Source organism: Eurypyga helias, unplaced genomic scaffold (genome assembly GCF_000690775.1).
Source record: "Eurypyga helias isolate BGI_N326 unplaced genomic scaffold, ASM69077v1 scaffold23881, whole genome shotgun sequence".
NCBI classification, from domain to species: domain Eukaryota; kingdom Metazoa; phylum Chordata; class Aves; order Eurypygiformes; family Eurypygidae; genus Eurypyga; species Eurypyga helias.
Window position 1 is genome coordinate 11,424 of NW_010229303.1, and position 18,919 is coordinate 30,342.

Genomic DNA, 18,919 nt, shown 5'->3' on the forward strand with positions numbered 1-18,919 from the left:
GCCATGTCCATGTTTGCCTTTCATGCATTTAACGCCTTAATTGTCCCTGGAGCTATTACATCAGTCTTTTCTCTCTGGAGCACAGAACCTTCAGGGATGAGGTTTCCCCTTAAAAGGTAGTGCTGTGACTAACTTACGAATGAGAAGAGAGGGACAGAAGATCTGCCCTTGCAGACTGTCCAGCTCACAGCACAGGGAACACAGCCCTCCCCTGTCCTGCATCCCCCACCGCCTTTACTTGCTCAGAAATGCCCCAGACCAGAGAATAAGAGAACATGGATGCTTCTGAACACTTTACAGGAGAAGAGCTCAGACCAAGTCTGGCTACTCCAGTCCTCAAGGGTACCCTTTGCGGTGTCGGAAGCCTGCGGGCCGGCCACAGGAGCTGTCTGTCTCAGCAATCTGCCTGCTCCCTTGATGCCAGCACGCTGAGGTGTGCTGGCCCCAGCCCCAGCTCTGCCCCTCAAAACCTCAGGGGATGCAAATGAGACCATTCAATGGTAACAGTCCTCTCGGCCTATTCTGCAGTTTTATCCTTCCAACTCTTGCTGTACAGACACCAAATGCAACTCCACAAACACCACAGCTCTAAAGGGGAGTTATCCCTGACTGCCCTCAGCCCACATCTCCTGCAGCTCTTCTTTTCCAAGGCGTGAGTTCAAAGTAGGATGTGACCTGAGAGCTGCTTACAGCAGGGTGTGCGAAGGGGAAGCTGTGGCTTTGAGCAACCTGGTCTAGTGCAAGGTGTCCCTGCCCATGGCAGGGTGGTTGGAAGTGGATGATCTTTAAGGTCCCTTCCAACCCAAACCATTCTATGATTCTATAATGGAGAACTCAAGGAAATGAGGTTCACAAAGTGATTTCTGCATTACCTACAATAACACAGGAAGCAAAAGACTCACTATTAGAGAAGAACAGCAGGTAAACATTTGTATTTCTCAACAGTCAGGTGGGCCGTAAAGAGAGAGGTGGCCTTTTACCGCTTCCTGTTTTCACGGTGGCAGGGTGCATCCCCCAGCAGCAGACTCAGCCCTGGTTTACTGAAGGGGGTGGTGAACCCAAACGTCGCCAAGGGCAAGATGTCCAGTCAGAAGCCTTTGCCACGCAGAGGGATGAGCACCAGAGATCCTCCGTGTTTCCGTTTGGAAAGAAGGAGCTGGCTTGACAGCACCTTCCTTGGAAGAAAAGCCAAGCTTTTCCCAATAGTTCTTTGAGTGTGTTGGCAAAGGGTCCCCTGCAGTCATTGGTCTTATTCCCTTATCCATGTGTATTTACTCACAGGAGCCCAGCAAAAGGGCCAGGGTTAGCAGAGATCCATAAGGATGGATTTATAGAAGGGGTTGTTGTTTGCAGCCCCATCTGTGAGGAGTTTGCATTACAAATGCTGGAAGGCTCCAGCTGAAAAGTGGTTCAGGTTTAGAGCAGCTGTTGTTATTTTAGTGGCAGGGGGCCCAGAAAAAAAAATTATATTCATTTCATATTCTAATCACATCGCAAAGTCCTTCTTGGTGACCGTAATGCTGCAACGGGTCTAAATCCAGAAGATGAAAATAGGTGGGAAAAGCAAAGGTGGCAGGTGCTGAGTATGGAAGAGTAGTTATAAAATCTAATCTACCTCAGTCTCTCCAAGACACTTCTGACAGCTGGAAAAGATTCAAGCAAAAACTTCAGATTTCAAGGAGGCAGATGGAGGGAAGATGAATAAAAGCCACATTTTTTATTTAATACCTCTAAATCAGAGGCAGTAGATACGCTCAGAAGTTAAGTGGAAAAGAGTAAGCAGGTTATTGTACTGTGCTGCGTGGATTTTAAAGATATTGCATTCATAGATTAAAGTTTGGAAAATTTTGGATTTAAGAGAAACAAAAGGGTCAGGAAACTTGTGCAGATGCTTTTATACAGGGACACCCAAATGTGAGACCCTAACCAGCCTACCCAATATGCACACCCCCTGAGAAACGTTGTCCCTGTGCCTAGACATAACCTGGGGGAATGACTAAAGTAACACAGCACGGAAAGTCAGAGACAAGAGTAAGTTCCTTTTCTATGGAAAGTAAAAGGATGTAGTACTTTGCCTGTGTTTGCAGCTAAACAAGCATGCAAAACAGACCTATTTCGCTATGCTTAGAATAAGAGGTGCTTCTGGTGATGAGGCAAGTGTCAAACTGGAAGCTTCAGCTGACTTCCTCTGGGGACAAAACCAACCAACCTCACCCCCATGGAGCTTCCCACGTTCTTAGGAAGGCACTGCTTTAGGAAATAGACATTTGGACCATATCCTGTGTCCAAACCAAGTCACAGGTGGCTACAATGGACACCAAAAGCCCTAAGGTTCATGTAAGTGGACTACTGAAGTGGCAGTAAGTATTAAAAGTACATAACCAAAACTTCATCAGGTTTATGAAAGACAGCTGCTAGTTTACAGCACATCAACAGCATTTTAACAGCCACCTTAGAGAGCAGTGGATGTGGGTAAATTCCCATCTATTGCAAGGAGTTAGCAACAGACCTCCACCTTCGAAACCAGATTCACTGGGAACAGAAAGTTTTGTCATGAAATGAAATGTCCACTATCTGTCTGCTGCAACTGCTAGCTCACTGACTTCCCTGCTTAAGGAGGAGAGGATGATACAGGGGGTACTCTTGGGAAAGCAGATTCCCATGTTAAGGAGCAAGAGAGTCTGCAGAGGAACTGACAGGTCGGACAACTGAAACCGAGAGGGTAGAGCTGAATGCCACCAAAACCAAAATACACCAAAGAGAAAGAAGGTGAACAGTGTAGGAGACAGCACGAAGAGTCATGAACAAATTCAGAGAAGCTGGGTAAAATAAACAGGACAGAGGAATAAGATTTCTTTATGGTGATGCAACATGGTCAATGCCTCTTGGATAAGTGTGTAGGGATCCTCCCTGGAGGTGACAGAGCTGCTATGGGAAGCTGGAGAGCCAGGGTCCATGGACCCACACAGCCAAGGGGACCCAGTGTCCTGCGTGAGGTGGTACGGGTCTGATGAAGGAAGAGAGAAGAAGAGAGCCCCTATGGTTAACTTAATCGTATTTATTCCACTTCAAAAAGCAGGTAATCTCAAATCTTAAAGAAATGCTTAGCCAGAGCAATGGCCTCAGAGCTGCACTTCCCAACCCAGAGAGCCAGACACGCTCCGTGTTCTGGAGTCACTACAAGGCAGCCTGAGCACACCGCTCCGAAGGGCGAGGCTGTGACAACCCTTCCCATGTGCCGACCAGAAAATGCTATCAAGGTAGAAAACGCTTTGCCAGGCTGTTAGCAGGGTCTGCTGGGCACACGTCGTAACGTTTTTAATTGAGCCACAAAGCCATCGCCCAGGAACAGGTGCAGAGGGGCCACTTCCCTCCATTCAGAAACACCTATAAAAAACAACCAAGACATGAAGTCAGTTGTTTTCAGAGGTATCAGAAAAGGCACCACAGACCGAAGGGAAGATGGGAGACAAACAAAGCCCAGAAACAAAAGCACGAGAGTGAATGATGACAAGGCCGCAGAGCACAAAAGTGCCCTGGTTATCTCCAGCAAACACATGCTGGTATTTGCAGGCTCATCACAAACCCAAACAGCAAAGCTGTAAGCAATAATTTGTGGTTCAGATGGATGAAAATATTTGTGGAGAGCAAGCCAAGAGACAACAAACAAACAAGTCGTGGGGCTCAGGGGCCAGATTCTGCCCCATGCTGCTGCGTACGCCAGCAGAAACCCGACGGAGACGGCGATGGCACCGGCAGCACCTGCACGCGCTGATGCCTGCTTGGGCGAGTGAAACCTTTGTTTTTGGAAGGCGAGGTCATGCTACACAGCCACGCAGTGCAGGTGACATCTCAGCACCCATGTGCCACCAGCAGTCCCCTCCGAAGCCACCGGCGGGAAGTGTGCTCAAAGGTTTCCCTGCCCAGCGTGCCGGCAAGCTGGGAAGGAGCCTGGGGTTGGCAGACACAAGTGTTCTGCCCTGCCTTGGGAGAATGAAGCAATGCCACAAGTCACAGTCTCAGTCAGGCACAGGAATAGCTTTGGCTGTGAGAGGAATTAGATTACACTTCTTAGCCAGACCACGTGCAAGGTCAGTAGAGGCCCATTGCGGTCCCAGACGGCAGGTACTGGGGTGTTTGCCATGATGAATGCCTATACCATACCTCATTTTGAGTCTTGGAATTTCCCTAACTTTTCCTCTTTGGTTGTGGGGAAGAAACAGCCTCTTTCTTGCTCCTCTCCTCCTGTTCAAAGAGGCTCTCTCTGATGTCCCCATCCTCATCAGTGATCCAGCAGCATGCCTCACGAGCAGATCCTCAAGGATGCAAGCACACAAAAAGTAAAGAAAATTAAAGTACTGGGGGAATTTTCCATGAGGTGGATACGTGTAGCTGCCTGGAAAAAAAGGGAAACAAACCCAACTTAGATCCTTTTTGTTTTCGCTCTTTGCTATTCAGAGAATCTCTGTGTCATCTGAGCAGAGACACAGCGGGGAGCTGGTACTTGCTTTGCCAAAGCAACGAGAAGGAACAGTCTCTGTTAAAGACACCATCCTCGCAGGGATTGTAAATACAAAAGGAGATGAATTTATCCAGTTGAACCTAATCCAAGGAGAACACTGCAGCGAGGAGCAGGAGGAAGGGGAGCGCCTGGCTGTGGGCGACGAGCCAGGCAGGGACATACGAATCATGTTAAAAACCTATAAAGGAGCACCAGAAAATGTGGTTTAATATAGAAGTGCTTTCACTCCCGCCTGTCTGTCTAGCTCCACAGCTTTTGCTGGAGGAGACTCTCGTGATGCCGAGCGGCAGCAGGATCTCAGCCGAGCACGCTGGGGCACCCCATGGCTCATGGACAGGGTACCCATCCTGCCCAGGGGGGCAGCTGGGGGACACGGCAGCAGCAGGAGACTGTGTGAGATAGCAGGAGAGTTCAGGACAGCCGGTTTGCCGTGGGTTTGGTGTCCAGCAACCCAATCCTGAAGGATTTCCACGTGGGCACAGGAATGCGGCTGTCTCAAGCAGCATTAAGGGTCTAATAGCTGTGCGCCTGCAGCCGAGGGTCCCTGGCATCCAGCCCCGACTGAGTGCCAGCTCAGGGGTACCGCCACAAACCAGTGCATGCTCTGCACATGTAAAGGTTTTTAAAAACATCAGGTCTGCAGCAGAAGTAAGTGTTTCCTGTGCCCAGGCTGAGCTGCAAACATGCGGGAGGAAGCTCTAACTGGGGCTGCTGACCACAGCCCACCACAGCGACTGAAATGCTTGGGATACATCCTCCAAAGTTCCTCAGCACACGTGCAGCGACAGCGCGTTGAGGCCCCCAGTCTGCTCTAGGCTGCCAGATCCGCTCCTCCGGCTCACACCTACATCTCCTGGCAGACACAAGGCAAGGTGCCGCAGCCCAAGTGCGAGCGAAGGCTGCTGGGTCAGCCATCACCCCCCGGGCTGCCAGACGGAAAGGTGCTTTCCACAGTGCGAACACATCAAGTGGTGTGAGAGCTGAGAGCAAACCAGCCTTGTCTTTCATATGGAAGAGAGGCAAAGTCATTCAATTCCAGGAAAAAAAAAAACAATTTACTGCTAAAACCAGTCACAGTGTGGTTTTGGCTGTTCAGGTCAGGAGAACAAGCACTTATAAAAATGAATAATTGAAGACATCATAGGTCTTTTTTTAGCCCTACAGCAACTATAAGCGCGTTCTGCTAAGCACAAAGAAATGCCCTATCATGTGTGTCACGGATTTATCGTTCTCTGCAGTTTCCCAAGAGCACTTTGTGATGATTCCTACAGTAAAATGCCCAAAATAAAAATATATAGTAATCATTTTTTATCAGATTTAGGTTCTTGGTGAAATATACATCACTCAGATTCCACAATGATATTTCATTTTATAGATAATGTAAGATTCACAATGTCTTTAATTAATAATGTCCTCACTTCTAAGTGATTAGATTTTGTTAACAATGGGAGAAACAGGGAAACTGCCATCCCTTAGCGCTTCCCTGGTGGCTTGAAGCAAAGATTACTGAGATTACTGAGATTACTGAGTCGCCGTGCAGAACCTCCACAAAGCACCAGGCACCAGTCGCCTGGCCCGACAGGACAGTCACTTGGTCTCACTGACAGCTGGATGACAATCCAGGAGTGCCCTGCACAGGGAAAGCAGCTCCAAAATCCAGCAGGCCAGTGCCCAACCCCCCTGCCCCACCACGCTGCAATCACATCCATCACGCTGCAAAAAGCAGGGAGTCAGCTAATGCACGGCAGAGGTTACCGGAGCCGGTGGCTCTGGATCGATACCGCAGTGAATGGAAAAACCATTATGGCCAAAAATTATTCTTGTGCCTTTACATAATGCAAAGAAAAGTGGGATGGGAGCTCACGGGCTCATGACCTCGACCCCAGTGGTGGGGTGGACGTGCACGTGGGTGGCGCTGGGCTGTCACCAGGCAGTGACAAACACAGCAGACAAGGGCTGCCGTTTACAGAGCCAAGAGGAGCCCTGCCTGTGCCCTGCCTGGGGCCACATTCAGAGGAGCCCGGTGCACGAGCACCCACACGCCTGCCTGCAGTGACAGCAACTGTCCTGTTTGCAGTGGGGGATTAAAAAGAGGGAAGGGACAGAGAGAGGGAAAGAAACTCCCCCCGCGAAGAGTCCTACATCCCAACTGGCTGCTGTGGGGAGAGCTGGGGGTCACCCTGAAACCTCAACAGCTGGAGCCCCAGCATCCTGTAGCCCCTTGCTGCCTGCACCATGACCCAACATGAGCCACTTGCCCCCCACAGCCAAATGTTTGGGGTTTTGGGGGCTCCACATGCCCCTTCCGCTTTCCCATCAGACCCAGAGCAAATACACTCTTCTGGTTTGGGTGACTCCTCCAGACACCCCAGCAACAGTTACCCCAACACGAGAGCAGCAAGTACAGGATCTGAAAGAAGAGATACTTGTGGCAATTCAGAATGGTGACCAGGGAAGCTGATGTTATTTCTGCCCCAAAGCAACAAAAACTGATAGAAAATAGAGGACTGACAGGCAAGCACCACTTAAAAAAGGCTGGAAGAGTGATGTAGACGCAGTAGTTGAGCTGTGATTGCCTCCACCACATTGCACCAATGCCACAAAGCCCCAAACAAACCCCAGAGATTTTCTCTTTTCAGCTGGCTGGGGTCGCAGGACTCTTCCACCCTACAGCCCACATCCCGGCAGGGGATAGTGCCACCAAGGGCAGGCTCTCGAGGGTTGGCGTGCCCTCCTGCTGCTCTCCACCGGAGCCATGGCTCTTGGGGGGCATCACTGCAAACCAGCCCCGAGTCCACCTGGGGATTGCAGTGCCAGGGCGGTTGGCACCTTCCAATGCCCAAACCCCACAGTAGAGTGGCCTGGCTGACTTGGACAGCGAGGGAATTCATGTGTGCAAGGGAAACTGCTCTTCTCTGTGCCTGAATTATTCAGAAATGCTCTCCTGATAAATAATTTAGCTACTTTGTAAAAATACATTTCGATGGACACAAGTAGGCTTCGGGGGCTGGGCAATTCTCAGCTGCGAGCTCCCTTCCTCGCCTGCACTGAGGTGTTTGGTTTACCCTGTAAGTAGAAATCTCATTAAATATCTCCTGAATAGCTCAGTGCCTGGAGCAAAGCCAAAGGGGAGAGCTGGGCAGAGGTACACTCCCGGATGCCTCATCGGAAAGATGCCGTCACCGCTGTGAGTGAAATTTGGGGAGGAAGCTTTGGCCAGGGATGCTACAGGGGAGCGCTCCCTGTACCAGATCACTGAGGTTGTTATTCTGTTCCCTGCCCAGCCTCTTCTGAGCCCAGAACAAGCCCCAAAACAAGACCAGCCTGTGCTAAAAGTAGGCAGTGCCTGGCTCAGCTGCAAGTTGGCATGGGAGCGCAGAGGAGCTGGAAGGAGTCAGGCATAACCCCCTACACAGGCCCTTGGTTGCGTTTCCCTGGCGCAGCCCAGCAAGGCCAAAGCAGCACCCTGAACTTCCAGTCCAGAAACAAGCACCCTGGGAACAGCTATGATGGGAATAAAAGGAGCTTTGAACAGTATTTACGGGGCCACGTTTCCTGAACAACTGTGTCTCAACGTTCCTTTCGGCATGAGAAACCCCGCTGCGCCAAGATCCCTCGCCGGGAGCCAAGTGGGGATCCCCCGAGGCCTGGGACGTTTATTTGCGATCACCGAGCAGAGAAACATGTTGTTGCTCGAGCCTGGCAAGGGGCTGTTCTGCCGGAGCTGCCCATCGCAGGGAAGAAAAGAACCCATTTCTCCATGTGAAATGGGCTGGGAAGTCAGGAACCCCGCTGCCAAGAAGCCGGCTGGATTCACAGGGCAAAGGCATCAGGTGGGTCCCATGGTCCTACAGCTGGGGCAGGGCTCCCCCCACCCAGCCGAGCAGGGCATGTCCCCTCCTCACTGCTGGCTTCTGGTGTCCCCTACGTGCTGGCACCTCTCCCTCCACCACCCAACCCATGCTACCTGGGGTGGGCAGCCCACCATGCACAGCCCAGCTGGGCTTCCACACGACTCCATAGAGCCCTTGTCCCCCCCAACCCCCGGCTACCCCAACCTGCACCACACCAGCACAGCCCTCCTCAGCCCCTGCTGCCAGGCCTGCCGGTCCCCAGACCTGGGCCACCTCACCACGCTCACATAGGAAAATCCAGTGGGAATGTCAGGGTCCATGAGCTCGTAACAGGCATGGGGGCACTACGGGATCCAGCCGGCTCGCAGGGAGAAAGCTCCTCTTCCCCATTAATAATTAGCTACTAGGGGGCAAGTACTGTACTGTGCAGGGAACGGTTTGGGTGCACAAGGATGCACAGGATCATGGAAAATTGCCATTTGTGGCTAGGGTCCCCGCTGATGGCCACACCAGTGCTGAAGGCCATTTTACTGCTTTTTTACTCGCCAGCATCTGGCACCCAATGCTGGTGCCCGTGGGGCAGTGTGGGGACAGGCACGGCGTCCGGCTGGCCCCACGAGCAGACACGGCCAGGCTGCCACGGGGGGGTGAGCGAGCTTGAGCGGGGGTGCTGGGGTGCCCAGTGACAGAGCCAGCAGCACCGCTGGCACAGAGGCCGTGGTCCCTCAGCTGCACGCAGCCTTGGGCAGCACCAGAACAGCCCGTAGCCCGCCAGCCAGCCTGTTAATGGTGTAAACAGGCCTTGCCGTTTTTAGAGAAGTGGGGAATGTGTGTCACTTCTGGGACGTGCGGTATCCAGGGCCAGCGGAAAGACAAGAGAAGGGCCAAGCGTCCCCGCAGGGGACAGCGAGCCGGGGCAGGGCAGGGAGCAGCTCCCACCGGAGGGCCCCAGCCGTGGGGCTGGAAGGGGGCAGCATCCTCGGGAAGGGACAACCAGGGGGACACGGGATCCCATGTGCTGGGCTCCACGCTGGTGCTGACTGGACCTCACTGTGGGAGAACAACAGTGGGCAGCTGGGGGCTCCTTCACCAACCCCAGGGCACAGATTCTGCCCACGGGACCAGGCTGGCCTGGGCAGCTGCCGACCTCCTCCTGAGGCAGCCACCCCGACCCCCCTGCAGCCAAAGCGGCTTTTCACCCCTCAAATCACGCCGGCGGGGATGGTGACTGTGCTGATGGAGCACAGCCAATAACAAGCCTCCTGCTCTATTTTATTCCTGTTTATAGATAGCTAAATATAACTTTCTGCTTATTTTTAATTCTTAGTGAAAGCTGTGATCCACAATCCATCAAATTGGTTTTGTATTTTTTATATTTGCAGGCTTGCATCAGATGCAAGAAAGAAAACCAGGTCAGGCTCAGCACAAGGACTGTAACCGAGCTGGGCACAGGCAGCGTGTCCTGTACCAGAGGTGACCGCTGCGCAAAGAGGAGAAGGCACCACAGGACTTGTGGACAGCAGCTTTCTCTGTGCCATAAAGACCCCGGCCCCAGCCAGGGCTGCCGGCCCTGAGCACCGCAGTTGCGGGTACTGCATGCAGTGGCAGGTTTTGCTTGCCACCAGGCAGAGCAAAGAGCATTTTAAGTGTTTCCCAATTACACAGACAGAAGTACCTCACTGGATTGTACAACATCCCCCTCTGCAGTGGGAACAGGAGCCAGCACCAACCTGCAAACCGAGTGTGTAAGACACATAACCCCAGGCGAGTGTGTCGAGGGTTGTATCAGCAGGTTGTACCCCCTGAGATAAACTTCCACCCCTCTGGAATGCAAGGATAACATTTGGGAGGCTGTCTGATGGACCACTGAAAGATTTATCACTGTGGTATTTTCCTAACAACCGAACCTAAAGGCCATGAGGTAATTGCAGCATTACCTATTAAACTCATCAGGTCCAATTTTCAAATGTTGGCAGCCCAATAAATAGCCCAATCATGCATTTTGGGGTTCAAGCCAAGGCTGGGCAAGGAAAACAGCCTTGTTTTGCTCACACCCCGGGCAGAGAAGGCTGAAAACCTCTCATTTCCACTGCAAAAACGTTCCTATTCCAGTTCCAAGGTCCTGCTCCTCTATCTGTTGCTCAGGAGACAAGACTTCAACAGAAACATGGGCATCACAAGTACACAAACAAACACATGGCTCTAGCAAATCACAGTTATAAGAAAACAGATCCAACTAGATGTATGGCATGTTTTACTGGGGCTGCATGAGGGATTGTTTTAAGTCTCAACTTTGCATGGAAAAACCATCATCCAAAAAAAAAAAAATCATCAAATTCTTCAAATGCTGAACTAAGGGCTTGACCAAAATAAGGCAAGCAGCGAGCAGCCGTCCCGCGGCTCCTCCCTGCTGCACCCTTCTCCTCAGAACTTCAAAATTCACCCTTGCTGACTCCCAGCTCTACATATAAGAAATTACTTGTGTGTTCATTTATACATCCTTTTAGTCCTTCCAGATAGCCAGGTCTCTACTACTCAGTAGTTCGGAATACTGTCCTGCTGACATTCACTTGGATGAGTTTCCCCTCTCCCAAGGACACCGGCTCCCCGACACCAGTTCCTCATGCCCGGTTGCAACAACACTCATCACACTGTTTTTTTCCTGCTCTGATTTTGTGAGCCCAGGTTTGCCAAGGTCACCTAGTTAACACTGAACTTGCCACCTAATTAACCTTGAACTGCCCCAGAGCGGCTGGAGAGGAAAACCTCTGCTCTCCAAGGTTCAACCTCTGTTTTGGGAAAGTGAGAGACACGGGAAAAAAAAGACTTTGTTTTGACCTAAAGCCAAAATGTGTAATAGGTTGGAAGCCATCTGTAGGGCTGAAAATACTCCAGTGATTTACAACAGCGCTGGCACGTACTTGGCGGGCTTAAGGTGAAACTCTCCCCCTGTGCTGCCGGTCCCCTTGGGCAGCTTTGCCTTTCTTCGGTGTGGCAGCAGACTCCGGGCAGGAACGGCTCTTGCTGTTAAAAGGAGAAGCCAAAACTTCTCACATAATAATTCATTGACTAACACGCTGAAAAAAGCCTCATCTGAGTGTGTCAGTGCAAGGCTGTAGACGTGCTTTCTCCATCAGCTGCTAACTTTTCCCAGTTTACAAGGGACAGCAGCAGCTTGTGCTGGAGAAGCTCAGCCCTGGACGAGCGGGCTTTCACACAGGCTTCTCCAGCAAACCATTGCTCCCTTGGTTCCTATCAAATTCCCAAACCCATCTTTTCCCTGTTAAGGCTATCTTCACAAGCTATCCCAGTGTGACCAGATTGTGTAAGTGGTCCGAAACTTAAGTGGTGGCCAGGAAAAATGAATGGGAAAACCTAACTTTTAGGTCAGCGTGTGCAACAGCAAATGGAAAATGCAGTGTCTGAGCTGAGAGCTCTCCGTGCCCTTAGGGATAGCGATGTGGTAGCCGGACTTCATTTCTGAGGAGACTGCAGCCAGCCAACTAGGACTCAAAGCAGCTGGTAAGCATGACTTTTTTTTTTCCCCCCTCTTACTAAGTTCAGGATTTTCTCTTCTTTTGGGCTGAATCAGATAGACTTTTCTGTTCACAAGAAGTTTCCTTTCTCAGAGTTATTCTCAGAATAGCCAGCAAGTATTTGAAACCAAGAACAGCCAATCTCCCTTAGGTTCATACTCCTGCTTTTGGAAACACTATTTAGAGATGAAAACTCCTAAATCAAAAGTAGTCAGGAACAACAGTGGAAAACACCATGGCTGTAACAGTGAGGTGCCCTGGCACATTCACACTCACCTCTTTACTTGAAGAATCCTGGGAAGGTTGGGAATGCCCCAGATCCCCCTGCGTCGTAGCAGCTCCTTGCCAGAAACTGGCACCACCCAGATTTAAGGTGTGAGCCCCCTGGAGCAAGTCACCTCTGGAACATCAGCAAAAACTATGCTACAGGTTATTACAAAAAGAAAATAGATCAACATATGCCAAACCCCTGGTTAATAACCTTGGGAAAAAATACTGGAGTTGGAAAAATGTTTTTTTTTTCTTCAGTGTTCTGTACAGAGAGGGGTATTTTTTTAAAAATATAAAAACTTCTTTGTGTATTTACATATTATTATAATATGTGTAGATATTTATATATAAATATACTGTATTTATGCAGTGTTATGAGAAGTTTAAATTCTGAATCATGGTCTGAATTGCTATGCAGCACTTAGGAATGGCATTGTTCTTATGGATAATACGCTGATTTCTGCTGACAAATGAATAAGCTTGAATATAATGCCTATGAGCTTTTAACACAGTAGCTGCCAAGGGAATAGCTGAGAGCCACCAAGAATACTTCGTTCATCTATTGCTTGTCCGAAAGGTCCAACTGACATTCAAATATAGGAGATGAATTCGTGTTACATTGCATGATGGAAAGACAAGCAGAAGTGGGAAAGATAAAGGAATATCATACCTAAATGACAGTTTAACCTCAGAGCTAGCAGACGTAGCTTAAAGCGTTCCCTTTGCGAGACACACCTCTGCCAGGGAGCTGCTGTGTTTCTCCAGCAAAGAAACTCCTTGTGCTTGAGTCAGACTGTAGCAACAGAAGTACTTTTCTATTTGCGTATCACCACACTTTTACCAGAAAACAAGACTGTGTAAGGTACCCGCTGTGAAGAGCAGCCCAGGGACGCTGTGGGATGGCATCGCTTCGAGCCCGTTAGAGCAAGCTAGACAGGCATCTGCCAGCAAAGCTCCCTACTTAGGGCTGCCCCAGGCGCCACTTTTGACCTTAAAGGAGGGTTTTATTTCACAGCAGCCCAAGACCAGGCACTGGCGCTGTCTGTTGAGCACGCGTCGCTCGCGTTTTAATGGTAATCCAGCTCCAGCCAGGGTATGAGAAAGCGGAACTAGTCAGCAAAATGCAGCTCAAGAAATGCAATTTTGAGGCAGATTTTTATTAAACACTCGCAAGTTTTCATGAAGTTAGATGGCCCCAGGCAGCCCGTGCAGAGTTTGGAGGGGTGCATGCATGGAGCCGAGCCACATGGGACTCAGGTGAGGGTACAGGGCGACCCCCGCTTAGTGCTGTCCGCTGGGGCATGGCCAAGTGGCCATCACACAGGGGACCCAAATATGCACACCCTTGCTTGCCAAACCAAGTCACTTGCTTGCCAAACCAAGCCACTTCTAAGATTTATAGACATCTCTTTCAGTTGGCCACCCTGGTCCAGGGACGATGGCTACCTTCCCTGTTGCAAAGGGGTGTTTTCGCCTCCCAAAGCGCAGAGAAAAATGCCTAGGGTTCGGTTGTTGGTCACGGGACCCCGCGGCACCCTCAGCCCCAAAACTGCCCCCAAGCCAGGGCCCCGCCCCTGTCATAGGGTACTGCATGGCTGCTGGATTGGAGCTCAGCAAGGCGGGCATGGTTTTAGGAGTTCCCTGGTTTTATGCTTTAGGTACTGCCCACCGAAGTCATTAAGAAGAAGAAAAAAACTTCAAAGCCCCCCCCAATATCCTGCAAAAACTGAAATCATGGTATTCTCTTTGTTATTTAGCTTCCTTTGAAGCAATTATGGGAGAGCTATTAAGACATTACTCAGAATAAGACATTTAAATAGCTTGTCTAGGAAAATCAACCCTGCAAAGAAATTGCTCTGAAATATTTCTCTTAGAAATTACAGAGCTAAGGGACTCTAATGGCCATGCTTTCATTCACTTTTTATTGCCTATTATGCCAGTTACAGCCCTCATAACAAGATACCTTTATTGTTCCCGGGTATAATCTCTGCCCGGGGAGCAGTATGGCACAACCATAATCATTTAAAAATATCTATTTCCTAAAAGCCTGACCCAAAGCCCGCCAAGGTCCCACTGATTTCTGGGAGCATAGGAACAAAGCCCCAGGCTAGGGAATCACTACCAACCTTGTTCTGGGGAGCAGCACTAATTGCTCTCACTAGCAAGGCAACTAGATTAAAGAAAAGTATGACCCTACAGTGCTGAAACGCTGTGCAATTTGTCTTCCCATCATCCAACAACATAATACAGGTGGAAAAAGCCCCAGTATCCAAGTTTCGTATGGTTGCCCAGAGGAGATGGGAAGGCTGGCTGTAGTTCCTGTTCAGGACAGACAGACCCAGGCTGCAGGCTGTATGTGCAGTGATAAGACGAGCAGGTGGTTTAAAGGTTTTGGAGGTTTTGAGCCAGGCTCTGCCAGCCTGTGCTTGGCATCAGCTGCTCACTCCGCCGGGATGATGTTCAAGTGTATCGGGACAAACCGAGCAGAGCTTTACAGGGAGATGGCCACAGGTACCCCGGCATCGGCCGTGCTCGTTCCCAAGCTGCCTCTGCACCCATGAGTGCTGGGGAGCAACCCCCGCGTTTGCTCCTCTCCGTGCTGGGTGTGTTCCTGGGCTGAGGTCCATGCGGCTCCCAGGGGCTCCATCCTGGTTTAGCTCATGGAGCTTACGCCAGCACCGCGCTGGCTGTGGAGGGGCCCTTGGGGCAGGCAGAACTGCTCTCCTTCAGACATGTTGATTCAAACTTTAGCCTTCTGTGCCTCTTCACTATCCACAGGTGGGGGTTTTCCTTTTCTCCTATTAACCTTTACAGTTAACAAAGCCATTATCCATACCAGGAACCGACGATGAGGGGCCCAGCAGGCTTTCTCCTTTGCTCACTGCTGCTGCTGGCCCCTCGCTGCACAGAGGTGGCTGCCCAGGACACCCAGCCCGACCCCAAAACACCATGTGCCAACTGGATGGGAGGAGCGCCCGGCTACCCTGGCCACAACGGACTCCCCGGCAGGGATGGGAAAGATGGAAAGGATGGACTAAAAGGAGAGAAAGGAGAGGAAGGTTGGTGAGGAGTAGGGGGTATGTCGGTGCTGGAGCCCATGGGCAGCCCCATCCCTCAGGGCTAGCCCTGGCAGGTCTCATGTCTGGTGGGTCCTGACTTTTGTCCAGATGGCTTTTGAATATCTCAGGGGATGGAGATCCCACAACCCAAGTCTGGTGCTTATTTTTCCAATTAATGATGTTTTGTCGGACACGCTGTTCTCAGCAGCTCTGCACACAGCCGGGGGTGGGGGCGGAGGTGAGCAGGCTTTCCATTCACTGTCTCAGCTCACAGTGGTTGTTGAGGTCACCCCACTTTTCCTCAGGGACACCCATCACTCCACGCTGCTGAGCAGATCCTCATGCCACATCCCCCCCTGCGCTTCGGGCTGGTCGGTAGCGGCTGCGGGCACAATGCAAACACAACTCCCTCCCCACCTTGTCCTCCAGGTGCTCAAGGCCCCAAAGGTGACCAAGGTGAAGTGGGAATCCCAGGACCAGAAGGGACAAGAGGATTTCCAGGATACCCAGGGCAGAAGGGGGAGAAGGGTGAAGGCGCCTTCGTCTACCGCTCTGCCTTCAGCGTAGGGCTGACGGAGCGAGCTCCCCACCCCAACGTCCCCATCCGCTTCAGCAAGATCTTCTACAACGAGCAAAGACACTACGATGCCAGCACCGGCAAGTTCCTCTGCAGCATCCCTGGCACGTACTACTTCGCCTACCACCTGACCGTGTACCTGACGGACGTCAAGGTCAGCCTCTACAGGAAGGACAAAGCGGTGATCTTCACCTATGACCAGTTCCAGCAGAACAACGTTGACCAAGCAAGCGGCTCTGTCTTGCTGCACCTCAGCTCTGGCGATGAGGTCTGGCTTCAGGTGTATGGGGAGGGGGACAACAACGGCGTCTATGCTGACAACATCAATGATTCCACTTTCATGGGCTTCCTCCTCTACCCAGACCTGGATGAACATTAAAGCAGGGAGTGCTGCTTGGGAAAGGATGAGGTGGCTTAACCCCGGGCAGCGTCCTGGGGCACTGGCGCTATAGCTATACTGCATTTACCACAGAATTGCCATTTGCAGGGGCAACAATTGCCAAGGGTGGACCCTATCTCCTGTGAAATCAGTGAGGTTATACATGAGTGACTTCCATGGGACCAAGAGTTTGTACCTACCTCTGCTCTTGCTCTCCTTGTGGAAACCTGGGCCCAAAGTCAAACGCCACTCCTGCCGTATCATGAAAGAGTAACTCTCAAGAAAGCCTAACCTTTTTTTAAATTTAAAAGTGATAAGAGAAAAATTGGTTACATTTAAATATCACATTCTAATTTCCCTTTTTTAACCACCTAAATTAATTTAAACCCACAGTACACATTTTAACCAGCATTTTAAAAACTGAGTGGAAGAGGGAGAAGACTTCACAAAAGCCGTCTCTGCTCTTGTTTTCAGCTGGAACAGATGGCTCCATTCTTTTCCACCATAACTCCCTGTCTTATTAGGGCCTTTGACTTCCACTCATGGTTTGTTGTCTCCCTTCTTTAGCCCAGATCTTCGAATATATTCAGATTATTAAGTTTCATTGATTTTAATCCTTGCATTTTCCTGTTATGTTTATCCCCTATCATTATCTCTAATGTAGACAGCATGATTGTTCAGGGCAGGGATCTTTTTTTGGTTTATCTGAAAAGCCTTATGAATGCAGTGAAGCCACACAACGAAGTGGCCTGTTGACCATGTAGCTTTGGGTGGTCACAGACGTGTTGGACACAAAGTTGTGATGCTCAGAAATGCCAGCAGCTCCCCCGCGAACACTGTGCCTGACCTGGGAGCAGAAGATCCCTCAAGGCTCCTGGGCAGAGGGGACCTCAGGGTGGAGGTGTCCCTTCCCAAATCACGCACCTGGCACTGGAAGTGATGGCACAAGTACTTGTTCAGCTCAGAGGCTGCCAGCATGGGGCACATGAGCAGCATCTTACAGTTTCCATCTGCAGGCTGGCAGGATCCTGTCCCATCTCCTCTCTGAATAGCTCCCAAGTGCAGTCACAAGTTGAGATCTAGCAACCGTGCTTCCCCTTTTGCACACCATAAGCATGTCGTAAGCAACGGTTTGCACACCAGCTGGGCAGAGCTTCCGGTGCTGATGCAACCTCAGTGGGCTTCAGGGACGAACACCCCCGGGACCTGCCCCAGCCCTCAGCAAGGTTACCTTAATGGGGGAAGAGAATTAAGGCTGAGATTAGTAGCAATCCCATCAAACTGCTCTCCAAGGAGCTTGCTTGACTTCTGGCTAAACGAGGATTTGATGGCTTCTCAGATACGTTCAAAGAAGACTCCCATTAAGCTTCAGAACAAGCTAACACAGATCAGAGCTAATGCATTATTACAAGCACAAAACAGCATTAAGAGCTTTAACAGCAGCAGCATTTTATACACTCCAGTGAATTACCACATTACAAGTAATAACAACAATAAACAACTCTCAATGAGAATGCTCCCACGTTTTTGTATGCATCATTGGGAAGGATTTGAAGAAGAGGACACTCACATTGCCTCACCAGGCAGCCCAGGGAAATAGAGATGTATTTTTCCAGCAAGATGGGGGCACACACAGGGACACCCTCCTTTTGCTTTCCCAAGAAACTCTCTAGCTTTCATTACATCTTCAGCATCTCACCACCTCACACTGCATTGCCTCCTTTTTGGTTAGGGGGAGGCCTGGTTTCCAGACTGTTTCCCCAGAATCACTGTGCCTGAATCCACCCTGACTGGCCAGCCAGAGAGAGGGGCTCCACTGGTTTAGGCGGCTTCAAACATACCAGATTTAGCAAGGGCCAAACTGATGCTCAATCTGATTATGCTGAATTCAGAGAGCTGGGAAAAACCCTGCTCCTGCTGTGTGAATTAATGGGAAGGGAACAGGGGCAGGGCCTGTTCCCTAAAAACCTAAGGAAACCTAGGAGACCTTAGGAAAACCTTTAGGAAACCCTAAAAACCCTAAAAAACTAGTACATAAACAAAAGGAGATTTATAAAATGCAGCAATTGCTGGATCAAATGGCATAAGAGGCTTAAACTGAAAGGAGCAAGTCAGAGCTTTTGCAGTGGGTTTTTTTTCAAATATTTTCAGATGGATTTTCTGAAGGCAGGGAAAATTGAAACAACCAAAGTGCTAAGAGGCATTTGGGATAAACACTAGGAGGAAATACTTATTTAAAGACTAGCTCCCAAGAGGCAGAGAAAACAAATTATTCCTTTCCTTCCTGCCATACAGCAGGAGCAAATATGCTTATGGTTTTATCCTGTACACGAGGACCCAGGGGCTTAGACATGGCTTTTCACACTGCCATGCACATCTGATGTCGCGTGCTTTAGGCCAGGGCAGAGTCCAGGATTTCTTACCACTCGCCACAGCAGCCCCATCACCAGGGTGACACATACAGATATGGCTTCCACCCAGGCCAACAGCATCTCCCACCCCAAGCTACAGGGATGTAGTGCAAGAAACACGTCATGTGTTAGAAACTGGGGACTGGGGTCATGCTGGCCCTTATGGGAAAGTCTTGTTGACTTATGGGAAAGTTCCCTTATAAAGTCAACCACATGGCTGCTTGCCCTCCACATCATCCCGCATCCCATTTGGGATGCTCACAAGTGCACTCAGACCTTGTGGCAGATGACCTGCACCTCTGGAGAAGCCC

The 18,919-nt window shown here is 50.3% G+C and overlaps 1 protein-coding gene across 1 annotated transcript; it reads left to right on the forward strand.

The window, feature by feature from the left end:
• The first annotated feature begins 15,030 nt into the window (after positions 1–15,030).
• Positions 15,031–16,197, forward strand: LOC104502427 (adiponectin-like). Its single transcript, XM_010160365.1, has 2 exons — positions 15,031–15,241; positions 15,671–16,197. The coding sequence occupies exons 1-2, from the start codon at positions 15,031–15,033 to the stop codon at positions 16,195–16,197; spliced, it is 738 nt and encodes a 245-aa protein (XP_010158667.1).
• Positions 16,198–18,919: the final 2,722 nt, after the last annotated feature.